This window comes from Bactrocera neohumeralis, chromosome 3, assembly GCF_024586455.1.
Source record: "Bactrocera neohumeralis isolate Rockhampton chromosome 3, APGP_CSIRO_Bneo_wtdbg2-racon-allhic-juicebox.fasta_v2, whole genome shotgun sequence".
Classification (NCBI taxonomy): Eukaryota; Metazoa; Arthropoda; class Insecta; order Diptera; family Tephritidae; genus Bactrocera; species Bactrocera neohumeralis.
The window spans coordinates 74,492,530-74,519,296 of NC_065920.1; the positions used below are offsets into that span (position 1 = coordinate 74,492,530).

General features: G+C 40.6%; 1 protein-coding gene across 1 annotated transcript in view; it reads right to left on the reverse strand.

The window, feature by feature from the left end:
- The window catches only part of LOC126752997 (homeotic protein female sterile), a 57,052-nt gene extending 32,748 nt beyond the window's left edge, over positions 1-24,304 (reverse strand). The window contains exon 1 of the mRNA XM_050464092.1: positions 23,405-24,304. Coding sequence (XP_050320049.1) covers positions 23,405-23,443 — 39 coding nt within the window. The 5' untranslated portion in view covers positions 23,444-24,304. The remainder of the gene's footprint in view (positions 1-23,404) is intronic.
- Between the last annotated feature and the right edge of the window lie 2,463 nt (positions 24,305-26,767).

A 26,767-nucleotide genomic window follows, 5' to 3' on the forward strand; every position in this document is an offset into this window, starting at 1 on the left:
TAATAATAGAGCTGGCCAACTAGTGCTGTTTCGTCGAAATTTTATGCGTGTGGCTATTCTTGCGATGCCTTATGATTTCGTTTGTTGTATTGTCGCAATGGTATAATTCATCAGTTTGCTTGTAGAATATTTTCGTCTAGTATTCAAGTCGTCTCGTTTGCAATAAAATATGACCTTACATACATGTTGTTCTTTAAACTTGAGCTTATATACATAAATTTTCCATTCCATCGAACAAGTATTCATATAGCTCAAATCTATAAACAGTGTAAGTATATGTATACAATATTTAAATCACCATTGTGGATTTTCATATTGATTTTAGTTTTTGCAGATTCAAAAATTTCTTCAAAAAAATTTGTTCTTATTTCCCATAACCGATCACTCAAAATTTCGTCAGTTTCGTTCGCTAAAGAAATTCATTTGTGATTCTTAACCATCTTATATAAAATATTGTACAATACCTAGTTCTTAAGGGACGTGAATAACGGCAGACCCATAGAGTAACACCTCCCATCAACCACGATGAAAATAAATCGAAAAACTACGATATCGTTGAAAATATTGCAGAAGCGTTGTGGATAGTCTACTTTATTACGAACACAAGTATTTGACCGCCATAAAGCATTCAGTGAAAGTAGTGAAGTCATCGAAAACTTATCACGTGAGTTTCGACCATTTTCCTCTGTTAATGAAGATAACACCGATTAATTGAAAAGAAGAGTGGTTTGGCATTAGAAAGTTAGCAGAGCATCTCATAATCTTTCATGGATCGACTCAACACGTTTCGGCTAACGCTTTGGGTATAAAACTGGTGTATCATTTCCGTTATGCCATCAATGAAGTATAGTTGTAAACTTTCTTTGGAGGAATCATATGTCTTTAAAAGAGTTTGGTTATACCAAATGTCTGCGTCTAATCGATCTTATGAAGGAAATTTCGCGTGTTGATAAGATATTTCAGCAAATACTGTTAAAGGCTTCGACTGGTTAACATTACTTGGATTCTTCTCCAGGAGATCAACCATTGAAAAGTGGTTTCTCAAGTTTGAATGATTCGAGAGTAGTTGATGATTTGGGGCAGTGTTTGGATCCGATTTTTTGTATCGCTTTGTGACAATGGATGTATCAAGGTCTCATTATTTCACTCCGAAGTCCAATTGATGGTCGTCTGAGTGGACAGCACACGAAGAACCCGCTCCAAAGCAACTGGCTGAAAAGGTTGTGATGTCTGTCAAGTATAAATTTTCATTGACTACCTTTGAAAGGAAGAACCATAAACAGCGACTATTACATAACGTTACTGGATCATTTGAAATACGAAATCGTCGAAAAAGGGTCGCGAAAAAAGTGCGGTTTCAGCACGACAATACACCGAGTCACAAGTCAGTGAAAACGATGGCAAAAATCCATGAATTGGGCTTTGTATTGGTTCTGCATTCCCCGTGATCTCCAGATCTGGCCTTCAGTTTACTATTTACTGTTCTCAGATCACAAAAGTATACACGATGCGAAGAAATTTTCGTCGAATGAACAGGTGATAGCAGAAACTGAGGCCTATTTCGAAGCAAATGACAAATCGTCATATAATCAGTGTATCATCCTTGAAGGGAACTATATTAAATAAAAAACGAATTTTGCAAAAGAAATACATATGCTGTATTATAGTTGGGCGAGAAGTTTTCAATTGATCTGTTAATAATATTTCTTATGTTAATATATTTTATAGCGAGATAAGATCAATTTTCGAGATTCTGATGTGAACCATATTTCAAAGAGGACACACCGCATCGTTTAGACCAAATCGTAGTCAGAAGAGACAAGGTCTGGTATATAGGGCGGGTGAAGCAAAACTTATAAGAAGCGGTTTTCCAAATATAAATTCGTTAGAAACCCTCGCGATTGATAACACATATGTACATTGTGATACATTGTTTCAGATTTCAATATTCGGAGCGCTTGCTCACAAGGTTAACTCTAGCCACAGTGAAATACTCATTACACTAAAAATCTTTGTCAGGATTTGCGTAGATTTATACTTTGTACATTTGCGGGTTTAAAAAGTAAATTAATCAGTGATATTCATAATTAAGTGTGATTATGATTACTTTTTACAGATCTGCCATAACTTCTTAATGAAAAAGTATGCTCCGTTTTGCGCTCCACCGACAAGTCGAATTTAATAAAGGTCATGTGACGACTTGAAAGTTGAAAAGTTACCTTTTTTCATTTTCATTAACAAAGCACAGCACGACTTTTCAGTTAAAACGAAGTGCAAAAATACAAAAAAAATATTTGAACGGTACTTTTAGCGATTTTTTAAGACCCAAAAGCCCCTACCCTACATATCACTTCTCCGCAATTTACAATTCCACCTCTTTTCATGCTTTTATCTCTGTATTCATATACAGACCTTTTTCTCTGTGCACAATTTTTTCGCATCAAATCCCTTTTCATTTTGTTACAAGTCATCTGTCTGCTAGAACGCTTATCTTCCAAAGGACCAGAAAACTTTCTACGCTCAAACGAGGCACACTACGACTCATATGTTTGCGACCGTACAAGTATGTGTATGCGCCTGTATGTGAGTTAGAGTGGGTGTTTAGAGAGTGCCAACTGGGAGTGAGGGCCTTAGTAGAGGAGCATTTTTATCTGTTTAGCGACTGTTGGCTGTCCCTGTCAGGGACGATGATGACGACAGCGGCTATGTTGGCGCTTGGTCAGATGGGGTCACAACGAGTTGGAACGCACACAATGCATGGAACCTTTTTTCGGCATTTATGCCCGAGATGGTAGTGTTGTAAAACGAATGGCAGGGAATGCGGGTAAGCAGGCAGGCTGCCAGGCAAGAAGGAAGGAAGTATGGTAGCAGAAAAGAAAGGTTAAGTCAAGGAGGCACATCATTTTGCAACCGAAAAGGGATAAAAACTTTCTTGCTTTGGCGCGCGGCAAATGTGAAAATGGATAGCAAAGCGGCGCTGAATACTATACGGCGAAGGGTTTGGGACACTCAGGCCACACAAATGCCGACAAACAGGCGTTAGAGATTGACATGAATTGATGTGGGTTGCGCTGTGTGTGCGCGTGTGTGTAAATGGTGAGTGTGTAGCTCACGAGGCGCCAATACAGAAAAAAATTGTAAAATGGAAAAGACGGAATGGAAAACACATAAAAAGTACGCAATGTCTAACCAACATACCTGGATAGCTAAGCAAGGAGCTTGCCGACACACACACATACACACGTATGTGCAAGGGGCACAGAAAATACACTTCGAGCAGCGGACAACGCCAACATCATTCACAAACCGGATAGCAACGAATTGGTGGATTGTCTGCTGCTGGAGAGGTAGCATACAAAATCGTAAAAGCAAAAGCTAAAGCAAAAAAAGAAGAAACATAAAAATATGAGAAGCTCATGTATGTGCTCGTACGTACACCCCCGCCGCCGTACTTGCAACAATGTGTGGCTGCAACATTTTGTAGCAATAAATATGTACAAAAGTCGCGCGCTAGCAACTCGGCGGCGGCGATGATGATGATGACGGCAGCGCAGGAAAAATAAAACACCGAGTAATGGGAAAAAAGTCGAAATTAGAAGTCAGTGGTTAAGCATCAGTACCCGAGCAGCAGCGGCAGTCGGAGGCGTGTGAGCTGTTGTGTGGCAGGAAAAAGTAATAAAATCACAAGACAAACTTTCGACTGCACTGTCGAGACGTGGTACATTGCGACGCCGACAGCGCTTTGGCTATTGCAGTCGTCTTCAATGGCGTCACGACCACTCTACTCAAGCGCAAGCTTGACTTCCCTTTCTCAACGTCAACGCGCGGGCTAGTCAGCTCTTCATCAACAACATTGTAAGCGCGCAAATGAATGCTAGATTCGACTATGAATATGTATAAGCGCTTGGAGGTACAAAAAATGTGGATTCGCTGATAAAAAAGGGGGTTCGGCGCGTTACCGTCTAGTTTTACAGTGTAGTCATTGCCAGCGAACCGGTAAGAGATTATTTGCAGAGTAATCAGAAGAAACGGTATTTATAATAAGCTTAACGGTACTTGATGTATCCATAAGTAGTAGGGAATGTAGTACAAGGAAAATAGAAGCAAATCTAACTATTTTTGAGTTTAGTTGTAGTGTATAAGAGTTACATGACTTCCTGGAAGCTTGAATATGATATACCAAAACTGAAAGTTCAAATGTGATATCCCAAAATTGTGGGACGTGAAGATTTGAACTGACTTAAGACTCAGGCTGCCTAAGGAAAACTGCAGCCGGACACTTTTGGTCGATCGAATATGATATCCCAAAGCTGAAAGCTCAAATATGATATCCCAAATTTGCGGGACATAAGGATTTGAACCGATTTAGAACTCAGATTGCCTAGGGAAGACCGCAGGCAGACAATTCCTGCTTTTCTTAACTTCAGATTTGCGTTAATCAAGAATGAATCCATGAATATCTCAGTACGGGTTACCCATTGAACATTCCCGGACCATACAGACTTTAGAGACCTCCAAGCTCATCAGAAGACGCGAGCTAAGTATTTATAAAGCGTCTGACAACGGTAACCATTTAGCTGCGGGATAGAGACCGGACTCCTTCAAATATCATCTATTACGTGGAAGATTTCACTTGCCTTCTCGAAACCAAACTCTTTTGTATATATTAGTATCTGGCAACGATCGAAAACGGAAATGCTTCGTAGCCCCTTAGCGAAACTAAAATTCGTCTTTTGACGTCAAACTCCTCAACTACAAATCTTAAGAAGCGCACACGTCCTATAATACATATTTTTGTTTTATGAAAGCATTTCAAAATGATAAGCGAAAAAAGCTAAGCTTCGCCGCAGCCAACCGGCATTGACATGTGCCAATAACGCGCTGGCGAATGGGGCACAATCAAAAGGGGTTCGTTCCCCTTCCTCCACCAAGCAACACCGCATTTGCAACTAGTATACAGTGCGGTTACCGCAGTTAGTTATTATTTTTCCAGGAATTGGGTGTGCTTGCAGCGACTAGAGACATTTGGCACACGGAACGCGACGTGAACGACTAACCAGCGCATAGAGCAGCCACGGAAGGTCGTTGGAGGGAAGAAATAAAATGGAAAAAATGTTGCCAAACATGCCAACTGCACGTCTCTAGCTCTAACAAACAATGTCCGGCCACTACTTGTAGCCGCGTGTGTCGGCGAGTGAGCGCTTAGTTATGGCGACTCAACTCGACTCGACTCGACTCGAAAGAAGGCAAGGCAAACATTAAGCATGCCACAAGCGCACAGCCACTGCAGCAATGGTCAATGGGCGGGCGCGCGGACGGACAAATGGATAGAGGGTTAGACAGACAGACGGACGCATCAAAGACAAGACTTGGCGATGTTGCCGACGCTAGCGCTGGTGCACACCCCGATGTGAATGTAACGATAAACGGATAAATAAGGAAAACGCAAAGTTGCTTTGCGGGTGGAGAAAGGGTGCCGTGGCTTAGTTAAGGGACCGACACCAGCAAAGTTGTAGACACACTGTTGCCTTGGCGTTAGCTGGCGTATTTTTTCATTACTTTGCTACTCAGTGCTCGCTTTTTTTATGTTGCAATGTGCAGCTAAGCGAAAATGTTGCACAGTCGACGGTTCGGTGCAGTTGTAGGACAAGGAATGTGGCTGCGAACGAACTAAATTCTGCGCTGTACAGCGCACTAGCGAAATGCCGCCCACACAACTTTGTAGCGACTGGCGCTGCAACGAATGCGCTTGCAGTCTTCACACACTTGCCACAGCCTAAGCCAAAAGGGTGATGGCGGTGCAAACGTATTTGGAGGACATGCACCACACACATACGTAGAGACCTGCTCCCACTAAAACGGCGTAAGTTTTGTGCGCTGGGGTTAGTGTTTTCGAGACTGAGCGTGTTGATGAGTTGAACTTCAGTAGAAAGGAAAAAAAAATATAAAAAGGGAAACAAGAAAAAATGGGGTAGAAAATTATTGCTTTTGCCCCATTGCCAACAATGGAAAAGGAGTGGAAAGAAATAAGCATCAGCCAGCCATTGTGGTGGAGGAAGAGAATTTTTGATTAAAAGTATGCAGTCTTCGAGTTGCCAGCAACGAAAATTACAATAGCAGCTATCAAGGAAAACCCCCTTCAAACAAGTGGCCGCATGCAAGGGGGGGACACAAATGAAGAAGTTAGAATTTAGTGATGAATATAATGGTGCACCATGTACGATTGGCTTGCGCACCAGCGGAGGATTGGCCACATACGCAAGCTATAAAAAATAGAAAGCCATGTACGTCCCCACTCCGTTAGCGTTTAGTATGTCAGCAGCCCCGAGCGAACTTTTAATGTACTAAAGTGCACAGTTCACTATAAAATATCACTTTACTACATTGTTAACCGGGGGTCCAGCTGTGCGAGGGGGTGTAGTGCGGCTTATTGCACACATGTTCAGCTGCCAATACAAGTTGCTTTGTAAAATGAGTGACTAAGCACAATTCTTAGACGAACTCATAACGAAATCCAACCGCCGTCGCTGCTAATCTCCAAAAGTTGTCAAACCAACAGTGGTACTCAAACCTCTCTCCTCTATCTTAATTAAAAAATCATCGCCAAATATTAACCAAAGCCTCCTTCTCGCTTTTAGTTCTTCAGCCTTATCATTTACAGCTTTGTTTTCTCTACATTCTTCTTCTTCTTTTGTTACTTTTCCATTTTGCGTAAATTTTTTTCTCGTTCGTTTTGGTTTCACATTCCCTCTTGTTGGTCTAATGCGCGGATTATTACAGTCACTCAACCATCACTTGAGATTGTTTCGGTATCCCTAAGTGCTCGTTCCCTTTTCGTTGCCTTTGTCAGTTTTGCTTTTCGACCACATCTGAGCTCGTTAACTGACTATTGTCAGTTCTTGTGTAGCCGTCTTTTTGCTTGCAGTCACGCAGTCTAACCATTGATTAAATCATTTCGAAGTTTCTGTGTTGAACTCAAGCAACTGAGAAAAGGGTTTCTTTAATTGTTGTAGTTGTACGAGTACAGGTCTCTCTTACTAAACATTTGCCGAGCTCTTTATGTTTGAGTTAAGTGAAGGATCAGTGTTGCGACCAAAAAATCTACTAACGATCGAGAAATATGAAATTATTATTAAGAAGAGTCGAAGCCAGCCTTATGAGGTTAGAATTTTGTTATTAGAACAGGCTACTTGTATCAGATCTTGATTTGGAACTTAAAATAATAACAATAATTAAGTTGTTGCCTCCACGGTATTTTCCTCATCTTTTGCTACTTGTGAATTCGTAACTCACCAATATTGCTTATTCCATTCAGCTAGTGAATAAGAAATCGCTTGTCTTTTATGGTAATTCGAGGATCCTTTGCCTGATCTCGAAGTTAGATTAAATAAAGCCTATAAAGGCTGATTTATGGTAAAGCCAGGAGTGATCCCACTTGGACTGCTAGAGATGGTTGTCCGTTGTGATGCCCTGAAGTCCAAGTTTTGAGTTTCGCATATCGAAAAAATACCTAGAGACTGCCACAAATTTCTTAAGGCGGTTAATAGCAACTACAACCAAATGTTTCGACCTCATCTTCCTCATTGCAATTTTGACATGTTGCGTCCTCCTTTCCTTAGCCTCACCGAGTGACTGTCAACTGGACAGTATCTATCGACGACTATCATTCCTGTGAAGTGTGCTTACTAAGATCAAGCAGTTCAATAGATATTTTTCGCTCCACTCTCTGCCAGAAATCTTTCGCTAAACCACGATTACTAAGCTCGGGGGAAGCTTAAAGGTCTAGCGCCCGAGTGCACGAAAACAGTGGAAACTCTGTTCGTTCCCATTCTGATGGATTTGGGTATGTGTTATATGTTATATTTCATACATGTATTAGGTAATTGATTCCTAATTGTATAGATCTCAAGGTTTTTGTTCAGGGTCCTCACGCCTTGGTACATTATGTTACTTCTGTTTCATTTTGAATTTTTCTGTCCGAGTTTCATTCTCATTCGTATCCCTGTTTCATTTTGAAATGGTTTTCTTCAGGTGAGTTTCGTCCTCATTTTGCATTCCTTGATAGTATATATATTACCGGTAAGAAGAGTGCGCCTTCCGAACAGCTACACCAATAGATATTAAAACTTTTTAATAGAAAGAGGAAAAAAACATCAATGAATATGTAGCTATTTTATTTTCCCTCCATATCTTTTACAGTCCCAACTAAGTCCTTGGTTACCAAATGCAGTGAGACCGTCTTACCTCACCCTCCAATAGCTGGCAAACTGATTTCCTGATGTAACTAAGCACCTTCAACTCCCCGTAGTGCACGTCACGACCACACTACAGCGTACTGACCAACCAACCATGGAATACTACATACTTTTCGTCTAACGGTTAATAACAGTGTCCAGCCAAAACGCTGGCGCCGTCCAACAAAGTAATGAAATTGACGAAGGGTACGCCTGAACTGGCTATACATATACGACTTGCAGCCAACATAGAGTCAGAGAAAAAATTAAATCTTCTGCCATTTCAAAAGAAATAATTTTTACCCTCAAGTTTTTGTCGAGCACACGTACAGCCACGTAAAGTTCCAACAACAAGCTGCAAAGGAGCAAAAAAAACGAAAAAAGAAACCAGAATGAAGATGGATTTGCGAAGGGCTGCTAGAAATGAGCGTTGTGGTATGGGGTGGGTCGTTGGGGAGCGGCCAAGTAATGGTCGAGTTAGAAACTGTCAGTCGGGTGCGGAATAGACAAATGGATAAAAAGACGATTACTTGGTTGGGTCTAGGGATATGGTTGCTTGTATAGCAGCATGCTGTTGTTGCTGATGTAAGTTTGGTGTGCCTTAAGCTGCCTTCACACCCACACCGGAACAGCGTCGAGTGTGCAGGGTTTTCTTTGTGCGCTTTGCTGTGCCTCGTTTGTTATTTTTCTTGCCTTGTATTGAGGCAAAGACAATAAGAAGCCTCCAACCGCCGAAAAAATTGACAATCCAATACGGTATGGAACAGTTAGAAATACTGAAGAAACTTGACGCTATGGCGGAATGTGTTTGTGAGTGTGTGAAGGAAGCGCGTGTTGCGAGCGGAGGCAAGAAATTCGGACTGATTGGACGGCTGTGCGCTGCTGCCCTGGCAAGACTTTGCTCACCACAGCACACAGTGTGTGTGTGTCTGTGTGTGTATGGGTGTGTTGATGAAATCAGGCCGTTGCTGTTACCGTGCTCCTCAACCACACCAGACCTCGCCACCTGCGCATCCAGTGTTTGGACTAAGCTTGCCACATTGATATCTGTACGGTGTGTGCGTGTGTGTGGGACGGCGTCAACTTTGTTACAATCTTGCGAAATTAAGTTCGAAGTACCCGGTAAGGGTTCGTACGGTTGCTTCGCGCCCAACGGGGCATTAGTAGCTGTGCGCGTCATAAGCCTTCTGTGCCTTCGTCAACTCGCAGTCTCGTTTTCCATTTTGAGCTTCGCTTGTTACCCTTGCGCTCACTTCCATTATGTGGGGTGGTAGTATGCTTTGTGAGCTTTCTTGGCATGAATAGACCGCTATGTGTTTGTTGGTTGCTGCTTGTCGGCGGCAATGACAGTGTGTTTTGTAACAAACTCCGGCGTTTGCTAGCTGATGGTCAGAATAAAGGCAAGGATGACTGTTACTTGATGGGCAGCAACAAGGTTGGCGTGTGCCTTTTTGTTTGTTGTAGTCCTTTTTATGTCTTTTCTTTTTCTTATCCCAGTGCTTATGATGTAGGGAGTAAAGCGAAAACAAACATTGGACATTCGGTTTATGTTCGGTGCTTTGTATAAATGGAGTGGGGGCTACTTGGGCACGTTTGTCGGGGTGTGCGTTCGCCTCTAGATGCCTGTCAGACCGTCCATACATTTCATCTAACAACGACGAAGACGACGATGACGCTTGATGAGGTTGGTGGTAGAACACATAAAGACGCCGGAGAAGAAAATCGAGAAGACCGTAAAGCAAGCAAGAAAAAGCATAAAAAAGCCAGCAACAAGAAAGCAGAAGCAATAACGTAAAAGCGTAAGGGACGAGTGGGTTTGTATTGGAGCATGAAATAAAACCGTAATAGAAGCCAAGACGAAGGCAAGACGAAGGCAAAGAGCGGCAACAAAGAAAAAAGTAAATGGCGAACGCATGTGGAAAACGAACAAATGATTGCTTGTGTGTTTGTGCGCGCTTAGCAGAAGCTTGGTAAAAGGGGATACGTTGGTAACCTTGTAGAAGCACATCGACTTAACTATTTTGTGATGGATCTCTTTGGGCGCAAATGAAAGACGACATCGCCTACACAAACGCTCACATGGATATCTACAATTTGTCGGCATATATGATTTCCAGGAATTTTGGGTTAGGAAATGAGTTTATGTGTGTGGGTGTGTATGTGATGCGTGATGTACGGGTGAAAGGTGACACATTGATCGAAAAGTTTGCACAGCAGAAAAAGAAGATAGACGAGGGGTTAGCAGCAATGGCTTAAGCGTATCCTCCGGCTAATGTCTGTTTGTATATTAAGACTCATATTAAGAAAAGTTTGATGCAGGCGTAACAGATATATAATTATGTAACTGAACGGAGTATAAAAAGGGCATAAAGCAAATTGAAGAAACACATATGACTAAGATGTGTTATATGTATGTGGCAAAACGTGGTTGATATATAAACGAGAAGTCAAGATATATTGAGATCTTCCAAGACTTAGTACACCTCAGATCTATAAGCAGCTTTGCTATATTATGGAGTGATGTTCGATGTCTTATAGTAGGATTTCCTTTCAGTTTTTATTATACCTATATATGTATATCCAATTGAACAGAAACTTCTATAGTGGGAGTTGAAGCTCTCCGAGGCATTTGTATGAGGATCTTCAAAGTCTCACGGTATTGAAATGCAACTTAACCTTAAGCAAGCTTGTTTGTCTTAACATTACCTCAACTGGGCTTTTTTTTGCGGAAGTAGTTCTGAAATTATTTCTATCAAAACCAATGATATCTAATTTAAAAGATAATATTTAGAACCATCTATCTTAATCTCAATCGAATGAACCTAACATAACCTCAACCTAACATAACCAACATAACATAACCTCAATTTCTCGACTATGAAGCAAAATTACATGGTCTTTGTTAGTGTATAAGTCCTGATAATTCTAATAAAAACAACAGCGAGAGTGGTTTCGTAGGGGTAATAAATATTCGGGCTTTATTGATTCGAAGATCAACGGAGTTTTACCTTAACCTCCGTTAGTTATTGAGAAAAGTACTAAGGATTTTATACAGACGTAAGTTCTTACATTCAATGACTATCTTAACTTTACACCCTGAACAGGTGTTTAGAACACCCAGAAAGAAACGTCGGATACCCTAAAACACATATATCTAAATGATCAGCTTGACGTGCTTAGCCGTATCCGTCTGTCTGTATATACTCGTCTTTCAGTTTTTGAGATATCGATCTGAAATTTTGCACACGTCCTTTTCTCCTCACAAGGCAGTCCATTTCTCAGTGCCACCGATATAGGACAACTATAGCATTCAGCTGTCATACTAACCGAACGGTCAAAGTCAAGTTCTCGTATGTAATTTTTTTTATTTTACAAGATCTCTTTACGAAATTTGGTATAGATTATTTTTTCAAGTCATAGTTTAGTCTGCTCGAAATATCTTCGCGAAATTTGGCATGGATCATTGTCCAATGTAGCGGTGCAATATCCTAGAACATATTTTTTATATAGAGGAACCTGCTAGTTGATCATAAACAATATATAATTTGACATAATATTGTATACTTGAAGATATACTGCTCACAATCAAACCTTCCAAAACTCTAAAACCAGCTTAGAACAAGGCTCTCTAAGATTGGATTTTAAGATATTTTGAACCCACATTAAAAAAACGGGAAGTAATTAATAATAATTTCGATTCTATTGGGTTTTTAAAAGTTTTGATCTCGCCTGCGGCTCAACCAGCTCTCGTTTCCTTGCAACAAACGTGCGTACGTACCTATAGTACATGAGAGCTACAAAGCAAGACTCCAACCAAAAGCAACATAATAAATGTATCAGCAGACGACATTAAAGAGCAATAAGAGTTACGCACTACGGCAAATGACGAGCTGATGAGCTAAGGTGGCAGCAGCAGCCAACATAAAAGCAGCACGAAAGCTGGTAAGCATAGCAAACAGCAACAAAAAGCCAAACAAAACGACAATCTTGCTGAAAACCGTAGACTTAGTTGCCATTGCTGGTTTTTTTTTCATAAACCTACAAACAAAGCAGAACAGCCGCTTGGAAACGGCACTGCTGGAAGGACTTGAAGGCAGACAAAATATTCTACAAAACGACTTAGACGAAATGGTAGAAAATTACCCAAAAATGTCGAAATTTATAAGATGTACACGCCGGCTAGCATCCTTGGCACCCCGCCCAACTACGCCGACAGCTTTTATTGCCAGCAGTTTCCTTTCAACTATCGTTGTTGTTGCCGCCGCAACGCAACCCAAACTTCTAATTGCGCCCGTTCGTCGTCACCAACGTCGTTGGCATTGCCGTCTTCTCTCGAGCTTTGTCTTTGTCTTTTGGTTTCAATGTTCTTAAACTCATCGCCTCTAATGTAGCCTTGCGTTACAGCAACGCCACCAAGCCCCACACCCACCAGCCACTAGCGCCCCACACCACAGCGCTCCATGTGCCTGTTGTGTTCCTACTCTTCAGCCGGCATTGTTTTTGTTTGTTTGCGACACCGAGTCGACTTGTATTGCTTTTGGACGCGTCGTTGTTTGAGTGCCTGTGTATGTGAGTCGGTTGTTTCGACATTGACATGGGTGCCTGAGTAGTTGGAGTGGAGCGCGTGCACGTTGGTTAGTTTCATTTGTGATGGAAAGTAAATTTAGTTTGGAAGGAGTTTCTTACAGTTCAATTCATGCCGAGTTGGGTTCGGGGGAAATAAATGAAGGCACAAGTTATTTCCATACCTCCATACCCAGGGGGACTTGTGGTAACGTGGTTGTAGGCTCAAATGTTTCTGTAGTTTTGGTGCCAAAGTTTCCTAAAAAAGTTTTGGTGAGTAAAAGATGCACGAAACTTAATGAAAATGTATTAAAACGAAACACAACGGTGTGGAATGGAATGGGGGCAAATATGAAATCGCTTGGAAAAATATGATTTAAAGAACGAACTGAAATGCAAAAAAGTGATTAGCGTCTTGCAAGGACGCATTGCATGCTGGGGACATGTAGTTTATCCTACTATAATACCAGAACGAAGTTGTGCTAGGCTCACTCTTGTTTCACGCGTCAACTCAAGCCCTTGTTCTGCAAGAGATGATGTTTGGGCTCTAAATACACCATTCACTGCGGGGGGTCACTGAATGCCGTTTAGTGCCTGTCGGAAATTGTTCTCATCCGAAGTTTGGTCGGTTTCGGGTCCGTTCTCATGTTCCTAGGAGACCGCTCCGCTTCAAACCAGGGACTGCAGGGAGAGTTTCTGCGAAGATACCCAAGACGAAGTTGCTTGCAGAGAAGTATAGTCTGCTCCTTTGCAGGAGCATAAATGAAGCTAATGCTTGATGGGAATCGAATGGGAGGGTATTTTAGGCTTCTTGCTGTGAAAGAGCGTTAAAGTTCAAGAATATAGGCGCTCACTTTTGCACACATGCCATCAATTCCAATATTCTGGTAGCTGCGGGAGTTAAGAAATGTATTGGTTAAACGTAGCGATCGGAGGACACCATCGTGCGGAACCTTCTGTTTACTTCTTCGTAATTCCGATTGTTCATCACGAAATATTACCGATAATCAACGACTGCTCAGAGAGTTCATTGTCAACATCTTCAGTTCTGCATGGAGCGTTCTTTGTCCGAAGTCATCATGCGAAGTTGTGAGGTTAACTCTGTCTAAATCTTCTGACAAGTCCAACGCGAGGAAGACAGTCCCCTAACAGGGGACCTCTTGTTGAGGTCACGAGGTCACGAGCTATCTGGGCGTTTATGACACTAAGTGCTGTGGTAGTGCGGTGCACTTAACAGAACCCTTGCAGGTGTTCGGATAGACTCAGTTGGTATGTAAAGATCGAGAGTGCAAAGACCTCAAGGCCAACACCCAAAACAATAGGTAATACGATACCTGAATTCACCGGATTTTATCCAACCAAAGGCTATTATTTCGAAGATCTAACCCTGTTTCTTTGGTAAGTAATAAATGCAGGTTCGTTGCGGTTTCGGACTACAGGTTCGTTATATTTTCACATAAAGGAATTAGTTATAGTAGCTTGCCATTACATATCTTTACTACCTGAACGTCTGCTATGACGTATTTAAAATTTGAAACTAATTTTTTTCGTTTGATCAACTCGGAGAACTGTAATTCTCAACAGATTTACGAAATATTGTTAATATGTACAGCTTCAATTTAGAAACTATTTTCAAACTTTAACTACAAATTGTAGTAATATCAAAATGTCTCTTGCCTTATTTTCCAAAATTTCTTTACTCTTTACCACACGTGAACCATCTACTGAGCCTTTGCAGACTACCTACGCCTTGCTCATATCCCTCTCAACTTTTCCTATTGAACTTATGTGCCGGTTCATATGAAGAGCGTACGACTTTGCGAATATTTTGCTGACTGGCGTTACAAACACCCTAACGTATGTGTGTCAGTGTCAGTGCCAAGCGAAACAAGTATGGAAGAAACGTTAGAAAGGTGGGAGACGTAGGCACCCCTCTATAGATGTACGAATGTGTTTGGCGACTGCTGGAAAATGGTGCTCTAAAGTCGTTTTAAGCAGGTCCCATGCATAGCACACACATATGCGTTTACATATACTCATTTCGTATGTGTCTGAAGTGGTGCGGTTGGCATAGAATTTTGCTTCGGATTTTCTTATACCGAAACTTCGTTTTGATTAGAAGGAGCACAGCTTGCGAAACGGAGGTGTGTAAAAAGCAATTTGTGTTAGGTATACCCAAGTAAGGATATGTGCAACACACACACCAACTCATGTGGGGAGAAGGAAGTGGGTTTGCTGGGCTGTGAGTTAAATCGTGCCTGCTTGAGACTGTTGTGTTGCAAGCACAATGAAAGCGGCGGCGGCGGTGGCTGGGTTGCAAGGTTGTGTGGCGCTGGTATGAGCAGGTGTAAGCATAAATGTTGGTTGTGTGTGTGTGTGAATTTGACAAGAAGACGTTCGCTGGGTGGCTGTTTGGGTTTGGTTTTTGTCGCTGTAGCATGAGTTTGCTGCCTCATTTTGCTGGCGCTGAACGTATAGATTACGAAAACACTATACAGCTTGCCACATGAGACACACACATGCCTTGGCATACATACATATATGCATTCATATTTGTGCGCCAGCATCTTTTATATGTTCGTCTATACGCTTATCTTTGTTTATATGTATGCATATATATATACAGATGAGCGCAGTAATGTGTCTTACAAGGCCGTACCTCGGATGCTGGCGGGTTAGACAGACATATTTGGCGTCCAGACGCCGCAAAAGTACTCATACATGTATGTACGTGTGCATGCATGTGAGTATGTTGCACTCAACCTCCTTCACACATCCAGTCTTATGTGTTGTCGTAAAATTTCGAAAATGCCTCCTTTTACATACCAAGCAATTGTATGTGTGTGTGTATATACACAAGACGATTTCTATTTTTGCAGTTGCCTCCGTATTTCGGCAGTTTGGGGCATGCTTTGGCACAGCCCGCAGGCGACTTTCTTACGAAAAATACACACACACGCACCCACACATGTGAAGCTGTGAGTTTTTGGGTCTTCCTCGACACCACCAACAGTGTGTGCGTGTGTAGCTATGTGCTCGCATATTAATGATTCCTTAAACTCGTAGCGTTGCCATCGGCTGGGGTGCGTCTGCTCGCCTCCACGGCATCTTGGCACATCAAATATTGCTGGCGTTGCGTTCACCTTCCATTTCCTTCAATTCTGGCAAGTTCTAAGCTTTTACTCTGTTGAGAAATTATTTTTTTTTATACGCTACAATTTCTAAGCATCCTTCGTAGTGCGTTGTAGCAAGTCTACCCAAGCCACTAACGCTGAGGCTTGAGTAAAATTCTTAGCAATTTCTAGTCATTTTCGCCAACGAAAAGGGTTCAAATGAAAATGTGCTTGATTGTGTGCGTTGCATACTTTGGGGGGCGGTGGGTATACTGCTACTATGTGCTTGTGCCTGGCTTGTCTCCTGTTGAACCGTCGTCAAAGTTGCGTTTCAAATATGTCTTAAACGGTTGGAAGCTTGATGGAACCCAGTCTCAGCTAATTTAACTCACATATAATACAAAGTTATTGAAGGAGACTTGTAGCGAGTGTTTAAATATTGAACAATTTTAAATAGTTTGGGCAAAATTAAAGTGCAGTTATGCGTGGCGTGGGGTGAGTAAGCATAACTTTGAGAAAACAAGTTTATAAAAGGGTAAAGTTAAGTAACAAAAGGTTGACTTGCCACTGAAACTATATATGCTAATATCTGGGCATCGTAGAAGATGCCGTTTTTTTTTGCGTAAATGGTTCTCTACCCGTAAAAATTAATTATGTCGCTAATTTACAATACTTTTGTAATTCTCAGCCAGTTTATAAATTATCTAAGTAAGTTTTAATCATACTCGTGCTAGTTTACAGCTGTATTTTTTTATCAGTTTTCGATAAGTTTGTATGACAACCATATGCTAATGTTCTCCAATCTGAACAATTTCTTCGGAGATTATACAATTTCCTTAGATAATAATGCAAGCCAAATTTGGTGAAGATATCTCTTCAAATAAAAAAGTTTTTTATACAAGAACTTGAGCTCGATCGGCTGGTTTTTGTGGTAGCTATATGGTGTATTGACTCGAACAGAACAATTTCTTCGGAGATTCCAACATTGTCGTGGACAATAATTCATGCCGAATTTGGCAGAGATATCTCGTCACATCAAAAACTTTTTCATACAAGCACTTCCTTCCGATCACTAAGCTTGTATGACAGCCATAAGCTATATTCATGCAGAATTTGGTGAAGATATCTCGTAAAATCAAAAAATTCTTTCATACAAGCACCAACAAATATGTAGGTTCTTGGCGAGAAAGGAACTTGCGCGAAATTTCAGAACGATATCTCAAATACTGAGGAAAAATTAGTTGTGTTTGTGGTGTAATGGAATATTCTCTGAAATACCAACAAAAGTGAAGAAAAGAACTAGTTTTCACATTTCTAAAATTACGAAAACTCAAAAATCATTACAGTACCAGGCTCTATAATTGTAGAAAATTGTTGCAATATAAACATATATCATGAAAACCTACGCTTCATAAACGAAATATATAAATGAATACTTAATTAAAGCAATGGAGCCCCAAAACCTTTAGTTAAAATTCAGTCATATTTATAGTCACACAAAAATATATTAGAATTATATATATTAGATTACTTTTGGGTACAAATGCTTTGAGCAATGCCACCAATACAATATCATAGCGCACTCACAAACATCTTACCCCCTTTTCTAAGCGTTACCTTATAAATTTCTGACCCAAGCCACACGCATACATTGTGGCGTGTGTGAATAAACTCAGTGCCGCGCTATATACTCCCAATAGCTGATATACGTGTATATTTAGTACATATGTAAATTTATTTCCCTCGCTGCCGGCGCGCTTACACCAAGTATTCAATGAATGCGCGATGACCAGCACCGAAGGCACTTTAGCTTGTCTTACCACCCATTCTACCCCCACACAAAACCAATAAATTTCCTTTTTGTGTAGCTTCTTGGGGCTGGTTGTAGTAGTAGCATAGCCCACACTAATGCTACGCTCAAAGCCACCCAAGAAGCTGCTACCATGCCCCTACCCTTCATCAATCGTCATCAACTTTTCTGGCCAATGTCCAGTTTGATGAATTACTTACAACACGTTAGAGGCGGGCACATTCGTGATGGCACAGTAGGCGAAGGGTGATAAAATCTTTCAAATTTTTTTTTGCATTTTTTTTAATTAAAAAAAAAATTTTTTAAATAAACAAAAAATAATTATTTTTAACAGCATTATTAATCATATAAGAAAAATATATTTAAATTAAAACATTTTTTTTTTATAAAAAAAATTTTATTATAAAAACAATAAATTTTTCATAGGAATGTTAATCTTACTAGAAAAATCGTAAAAAAAATTTAATAAATCATTTTTGTATTTTTTTGTGATTTTTGAGAATAAAAATATAATTTTATTAGAAAAATCGTTAAAAAACAAATTTAAATTGATTTATTTTGGAATTTCAAAATATATAAATAAATAATTTTTATTAGAAATTTTAATCATTTTAGAAAAATTTTGAAAAAGTATATTTTTTTAGTTTTTTTTTGTTATTTTGAATATATAACCAATCTTTATGTATTTATAAAACATTTCTGTCAAAAATTTAATATTAATTTTCTTATAAATAAAAATTGAAAATTAAAAAGTTGGTGGAAGCGTTTTTCTAAACAAAATATTTTTTTTTGACAAAATACATATATTATTTTTTATTTGTTTTCGAAAAAAAATGTTCATCAACTATAGCCCACTGTGCCACATATCGCTCGAAACAAACGCAAATCAAGTGACGCCACAGTTGGCGGCGGCAAAGCTTACGTCAAAGACATAACGTGTTCGCCTGCGAGTCACCGGAGCGCCAGCTGCAGAACGTAGTTCTTGATGAAGAAGCGAAAAATGGGCAAAACGGAGTTGGGCAGCCGCAAGTAACAGGAACAAGCAACAACAACAGCAGCCAAATAAATATATATCTACACAACTTAGAAGCACAAGGCACATTCGCCGGTCCGGTTGTGCGCTCCTTATTGCTTGCTGTTGTTGTTCTTGTTGCTATTTCTTTCTGTTCTTACTACACCTCCCCCGTCGCTTGGCAATTGGAAACCTAATCAGCCCAACAACCCCATTACTCAGCGCACTAAACGTGTGCGCATTTGTAAAGCAGGACGTATAGCCCCTAAAAGCGCGCTTCAGTACATATGCATATACCTAAGCATATAAGGAGGCGTATGTCAGTGTGCCAACACTATGCTGACACCATATATACATACATACAAACACGTGTGTATACGTCTGCTCGTATCATTAGTTGCTGCAACGTCTTGTCGTGGGTCTCACTGTTTGCGAGTGTGTTTGTGTGCATGTGTGTGTGTGTGTGTGTTGGGGTACATACTTTACTAAGTTTGATGGTCTTTTACCCGCCCTCCTCATATCCTGCCCTCGCTCCTGCTCATGCCGTGCACACACGCCGCACACTCGCCTTGCCGCTCGGCAAACGCTACCAACTTTGTCTGTCCGTCTATGGGGTCATCTATCCATCCATTATATTTGGTACATTGCAAAATGGGATTTATTGTGCAAAAGGCATGATTAACTTTTTTCTCACTCCCCAGCACACTGCTCGACCGCCACCCCTCTGCCTGGCTGCTTGTTTGGTCTTCTATTCGCCTTACTAGCAGCCGTACGGACCCTTCACTGCGTACTTTCATTTTTCTTATTTGCAACTTTTTTGATTTCGTTTATGCCGCTTTCTACATTCTAGTTATCTGTGTAAGTGTGTGCGTGTGTTGTTGCTGTTGCTGTTGCTATTGCTTGCCTTACTCGCCTTACTTGCTTTGCTTGTTTCGTGTCTTGAGCGGAGCCGAAAACATTCTATTGAAGAAGTTATGCTTTGCAGTCCTTCTCCGGCAGCATTTCGTTCATCTCTTTTTCATAGGGAATTAGTAAGTTTTCGTACGTCGAGCGTCCCCTGCGTCCGTTGCCGGTCTCTGTGTCTCCTGTAACTGCTGTGTGAGGCGCAAAAAAAGTTTCTGCTAAAAACAATAAACCATGAATCGGCAAGTGGGGTGCTACCCCTCATAACTTCTTTCCATTTTTCATTTTTCGATGTTTTGTTTTTGTTTTCACTCAGTGTTTTTCTTGTTGCTTGTGGCGTTGGTTTGAAGCGCTTGCTACGAAATTGATTAGGCATTAGTTTTGTTGGAAATTGCTGTCAAAATACATGTTGTGTAGGCCTAAGGTTTTGGAATGTACGAGAGTTATGGCACTGGACTAGCTTGTGCCTTTTGCACGAGCGCACAGTTCTAAGCAGAAGCTTTCTGGAATGTGCACGAATTTAACTGAGGCTAAAGTTTCTGGTAAACTTCGAGAAAAATATGGGGGTGAGTTCGCTTTTGAATACAATCATGTTGAAAGAGTTAGTATAAAATCAAGTTCTTAGATACCTTTAGAAGAACTTGCTACAGAATAACCAGAATGACATAAATATGCTCAATGCTTGCAAATATGTTATTTGTCTTCAAATCGTTGCCCCATCCTGAGGCGATATTGGTAATTAAATACCACAAGAATACCCGGAAAGTACCTAGAAATGTCTAATGTGTGCATAAGAGCGGAAATATTGCAGTAGAAATCAAGAAGCACTGAGGTTCGGTTTATTGAGATTTCCTTTTATAACCTAACCACGAAGCGGCGCAATTTTAGTGACACCGTTTTCGACCCAATGAGATAACCTGTTATGGTATATAGAACGTAAAAAAAGAGGTATAAACCGATAGCACGGCTAGCACCGAAAATTCTTCTACGAAAAGTTTTTAATTTAAATTCATTGAATATGTTCCAACGATACCCAAAGTTTTCTGGTATTCAAATCGAAACCAATTTTTAAAATAACTTTCTGTCCACCTAATACTTATGAGTTATTAATCCATTCGAATTATTTCTCTCTAAAATCAATTGAAACTAATAATCCAAATACCTTGGATTTTGAACTTCACAATTGAAAGGCTTTGTTTCAATATTTTCCGAAAATAGTAGACTCGGAATGGATGAAAACACTCCAGCTCAGGGAGTATTTAACGCAGTACCTGCTGGGAGAAGCGAAAAGGAAGAACGACTAGCACGCTCTTGTATTCTCGGGACTCGTAATAAAGACTGAAGTAAATATTAATTAGTTATATTCCATCGATTCCTCTTCAAGTTCTTTGGAAGCAAAATCGCTGCATTTTGCTGTTTAAATTCCCTACATCTTGATTCTTGAATATATTTTAACCAGATCTTCTTGGCTTAATTGTAATGATAAAATAAAAAATGAAGTAAATACTAATATGTAACTTCGATTCTTCTTCATTTCTCTATACTTTACATATAAAACTATTAACTCACCTATTAATCCTGAACAAAAAACTCTCCATTCTGATCTTACTTGACCGCAAATTTTAATATGATTTTTACCAAATCTTGTCGGGTTAATTTTAGAATGGATTATAAAGGATAAATATAACAATGAATTTCTTCGACTCATATTTAAATTCTTTGGATTGAACATATAAGAATGACGTCGCACTTTTTAAGCCTAAACAAAATTACTCGATTTCAGGCCACAGATCTTGGTTAGATTTTAATCAGATATTTTCGTTTTAATTTCAAAATGAGAAATAAGAAAATGAGTTATATAGTATAAACCATTAATAATTTTTCTATCCTTTGGATCAGGTTTATAGAAATAACGTCTCGATAGATTTCAGATTTCAGATTTCAGAAACACAAATGGAATTTCACTGCTTATATGATATGGTCTGCCAATCTAGGATATAAATGTATAACTTTCGTTGATATTATAGGTATATTCCTTTGATTATATTTCAAGTCCTCTGGAAACAAAGTTTCTGTCTGGATTTTGATCTTCCGGGCTCTTAGACCTTTGATAAGATTTTTTTTACAAGTAGATCTTGTCGGATTTATTTTAAAGTCAAAACTAAGGGCAAAATTAAGAACTTCTTGGAATCAGCCATAATTTCTAAGAATTGCATCCTATGTACTTATTAATCCTAAAAAAACTTCTCTGGTCCGTGAAAAACCACCGATATTGCTTAAAACTTTACCAGATATTGTCGATTAAATTTCAAAATAAGGAATTCATTTATATCTTTTTTCGATTATTTGTCCAATTCTCAGAATTAAGCATATAAGAATAGCTTCCTATTAATCGTAAAGAAAATCTATAGAGTTTGGTACCGCAGGCCAACAGTTCTTACTTAGATTTTTACCAGATTTCGCCGATTTAATTTAAAAAGAAAAACAAATGGAAATATTTATAAATTTCACTGATTATTATCCGGTTTGAAAGAATAAGAAGATGATTATTATGCTTTCATAGAAATAAGGGCTCAATTGGTTTAATGTTTCCGACAAATAAATTTAATTTCACTGGTTTTATCAATCAGGGTATTCAATCTAGGGTATAAATATATATATTTCTGTCCTAGAATATTATATTATTTTGTTGTTATCAAAGACTATTGATTTCTATGTAAATTTTTGCATGGTTACATTCCGCTATGAAGGAAGGTTTAGAATTTAGATAGATGTCACTGGATTTACTGTCAGATTTGATTGCTATACAAAATTTTGTTCTTTTTTGGAAAATTTTAAATGATTTTTTTTGCGTTATGGTACAATGATTTGGGTCATGAAATTATAGTTCATGCGCTAGAAATAATTTCTTTTAGTCCTTTCTTGACAATATGATATCATAAGAGGCACTGATATGAAAGTTTGATCCATTAATTAAAACTGTGAAATACTATTCATTAATAGATCAATTAAAAATTATTTCTCTACAGTGGTGGGTTTGTTTTTCCAATTATTGTTAGTAGAAACTAGTATTAATCTGAGGAGTGGAATACTTATTGAAGTTGAGTGACCGATTTATGACAAAAATTGTACCCACGACATTCGGGTCTATGTAATCGGTACGGACCCGAATTTTTATCTGCCAAAAGACTATCAAATCGGCAGAATTCTGCCGCTGCAACAACAATAACAACAACAACAAAACAATTGTTTGCTTCTTTACTAATCTCAAGAGATAATGACATATTGGAGCATAAAATGTTACTAAGTTCATTTTTTGTAGTCTTTTCGGGCATAATTCTTTTCGTAAACCACAGATCATGCCAACTTAGCTTTTAAGATATAAGTTTCTTCTAATAGAATCTAGGGAAAACTAGTCTTCTAACAGAATCTTCGCATAACCAAAGTTCAAACCAAACCACATGAATTGAAAGTGCTGCGGTAGTAATCTACCAAGTTGCCAGTTCTTGACCGAAAAAAAAAATCCGATTACGTAGACCACCCAATCGTGATAACTACATTATATTGTAGCGCATATAATGATCAATTCTGTCGCTACAACAACAACAACAAGGAAAGTGTATATATTTTCATTTTAAAGTAATTTTTCGCCGTCATGGCAACTCCGTTACTTCCTTAAGCCTTTTCTAACAGCCCCCCAACTTTCATGCATTATTTTCTCGACTTTTTCTTGACTTTTTTAGAAAATTGCGTTCAAGTAGTCACCTACCTTATGCAGCAGCACCGATGCTTTGCGTTTCGATGCCATTTTAGTGGTGCCACCACCACTGCTGCCACCGGTACCGGTTGACGACGCTGTACGTGTCGACTGTTTTGGTGTTTTTCTCGGATTCTTCGGAATTTTGGATAATTTTTATGCGCTGAACGCCGGCTTTGGACTACAGGAAATACCGTTAAAGGAAAAACAAAATGCAACGGCTAAACGTTGGCAATACGATGTGCTAATTAAATTGCGCTAAGCGTACGAAGAATTGTGCGCGCGTGTGCGTGTGTCACAATTCTTAGAAGTTTTTATTTTTAATGCCTTTGGATGCGTTGGTAATCTCTGCAAGGCTGTAGCTGGAGCAAGAACTGTTGCAATTAGCGGTAAATGCACAAACACTGTCTACACACACTGACGAACTGCTCTTTGTTGTTTTTGTAAGCGCTATATTTTATTTGTTATTTTTAAATTTTTAGCAAAAATTTGCCACTTTTTCAAAAGTAAACGAAAGTAACGGTTTTTGGAACTCCTACTGTCAAGCAACTGTCAGCGTTCACTTTTTGGCAACACTTTGTTTGCGTCTCTGAGACAAATTCATTCACTTTGAGTTAGGTGTTTCTTCAAAACTTTTTTAATTTTTTTTTTAATTTTATAAAATATTTTTTCACATTTTCTTTGGTGTTACTTCGCCACTTTTTTTTGGTTGCTAATTAGCTTGTCATGCTCCGTTAGCACACGTTTTCTGCTCGCCTCGTGTACGACGCTGTTCTGACTACGACGAGAGACCTAACGCCACCGGATAACAACTGCTGACTGACCAAAACAGAAACAAGCGATTGAGTTTTAACTTTTGATAAAACGGAATGTGCCGCCGCCAAAGCCGCACCACACCGTCGCACTACCTAGCTGCTGCACGTCAACCCCAACTAGCACGCCAACCGGCCCAACAACATATGAGAGTTAGCAACGAGCTGAGCATAGCTGAGCTGTGGTGTCTGTCGTCGTCGTCGTCTACCCCGCGCCGCTTGCGAAAAAGGAAGAAGCGAAAGGATATAGCAGAAAGAGACGACCAGTAGTAATGGGCATGCGCACAGAGTGGGCGAAGGACGCCAAAAACACCGAAGATCGGGCGCAGCAGCGAGAGAGCGAGTGTGATGTGTGTGAAGTGAGTTTTGCTAAGGACTCCACAACATAACGGTAATGTATTTGTCTGTATGTGCCGTTGATGACGCTGCATGCTGGCTGAGTGGGATGAACGTAAAAGAAAATTGACGATAAGGCGGCCTGTGTGTGACGTCGTGAGAATGAGAAACGCACAAGAGAAACGGAAAAAATGTGCAACAATGAATGAAGTAGGCTGGTCGTTGGCGCGCGCCAAGTGGTTGTAAACATTGCGAAGTGGAGTCGAGCGGCGAGCGTGCGGTATGTGGGGTACGCAAGCTGCCTTTGTAGAGCGAAGACGGGCGAGCGCTGTGTCGATGGAGGTAAGTACAGCTGGATAAAAACACAGAAACGGCGATAAGCGACAAAATGTCAAAGTGACGAACGAAGTGAAGTGAAAACAGTTTAATGAAATTTGTGCACCGAACGCATTGGCGAACTGATGGGCGACAGCATGGACGGCAAAACGGCAGTTTTTCGTGTAAACGACGAAATGTTGGTGCGTGCAACAGTGCGTCGGCAAAGCATAAATTTTTGTTTGTGGGAAGGCAGACAAAACGATGCGACTACGTAGGTCGCGCCGTATGTGGCGCTGGGCGGATGGGGTGTAGTAGACCACTGCTGCGACAACTGACGCGCGTATGACTTTTGGGGTAGGTACGGTAGGCAGGCGTATTGTGTGCGCGTCGTTATGCCAAAAGCTGGCGTAGGGTTGCTGTTATCGGCACGAATTGGTGCGGATCGGGCAGTTAGCGCGAACGACGCTGCGGCTGAGTCAATGCCAGCACCAGTGTTGGGCTGCAGCTGTGCAGAGTTGGGGACGACTATGCAACTGCCGATGGCACCACTCGAAACAGCTGAGTTTTGTGCGCCGCGTGTATGCGGCGTAATGTCGATGAGGTTTGGCGCGCCGTACGAGCTGTGTCAGCATTGGGACAGCTGGGCGGAATTGATGTGGCAGTGAGTGGTATGAGGAAACGAACACACGGATAGTTAGCGAACGTTGTTGATGATGATGATGATACGGCGAGTATGGTACGGGGTTTGTGTCGAACAATGTGAAATGCATGGAGTGGGAAGGTAGTTGTGTGTGAGAGCCGTGGTATGAGTACGCGGCCGAAACAGAGTGACTGGGAAATTGCGAGGGTTGGATTAAGCGAACGTAGAGGAGGTCGGCCATATGAAAAGGAGGTGGAGTAGAGCATCGCATAAAGCACAAACAGTTGCGTGTGCGTGCGGCGGCAGCGCCGAATAAAAAGTGGAAAATATGAGCATAAAAAATAAAAGCAAAAACTCACGACGGTTGGGGCCGGAGTCGGCATTTCGGATACGAAAAAAGTATGGAAAAAAGTTGGTGTTGTTGGCGCGCCGTTTGGCGGACAACCGCGCCATGGACGTCGTTTGTGATGAGCACGGCACGGAAGGTGGTGTCGATATACTCACTTTTTTCACGCTTGGGTTAGAGAGTTGTGGCGCACGGGCACCAGTGTGACTGATGATGAGTAAAGGATTGCGTGCTTGATAAAAAACAACGCACATAGGGCATAGGCAATGCAGGCAATGTGTTGTTGGAGTTTGGGTGGAAAATGTTTAAAATGAAAATAAAATTGGAAAAGCCAAATGGAAAAAATAGTACCACATTAGCATGAGCGCGGGGGAAATGAGCAAGCACAGCGTTCGTGTGAGCGCGGCGCAGCAGATTTAGGTGGCAACACTGCCACACTGAGCAAGGTGTGAGGTGGTGTGCTAGGCATTTGTGCGCTATGTTGTGCTAACGTTGGTTAGTTGAGAGTTAGCCAACAGCTGACGCCGCCACGAAAGGTGCGCACTATGTGCGAAGGCGTAAAGGACGAACTATTACCATGATTGCGCTAGTGATGATGAAGATAACGATGAGAATCAAATGTAGCACGTGCTGGCGCTCATGATGCCGCAGCGCTTAGCAATTTTTGTTGTTTGTTGTCGAGTTGCTGGCCGTTTGCCTGTGGTGTGAAGTGGGGACATGCTCCAATTCCGCATGTGAGAATGGGTCAAGAGCGCGCGGCGGGTTTGTGTGTGGCCCAGGCGCGTCATATAAATTCGTTTAGCAAAAATAGATTTTTTGTTGTGTCGTTGTGTGTTTGTTGTTTTTTTTTTTTACTTTGCGTGAGTTGTATGTTTGGTTGTGTGGCAGTTCGGGTTAGTTGTGGGTCGCTATGCAACTTGCAA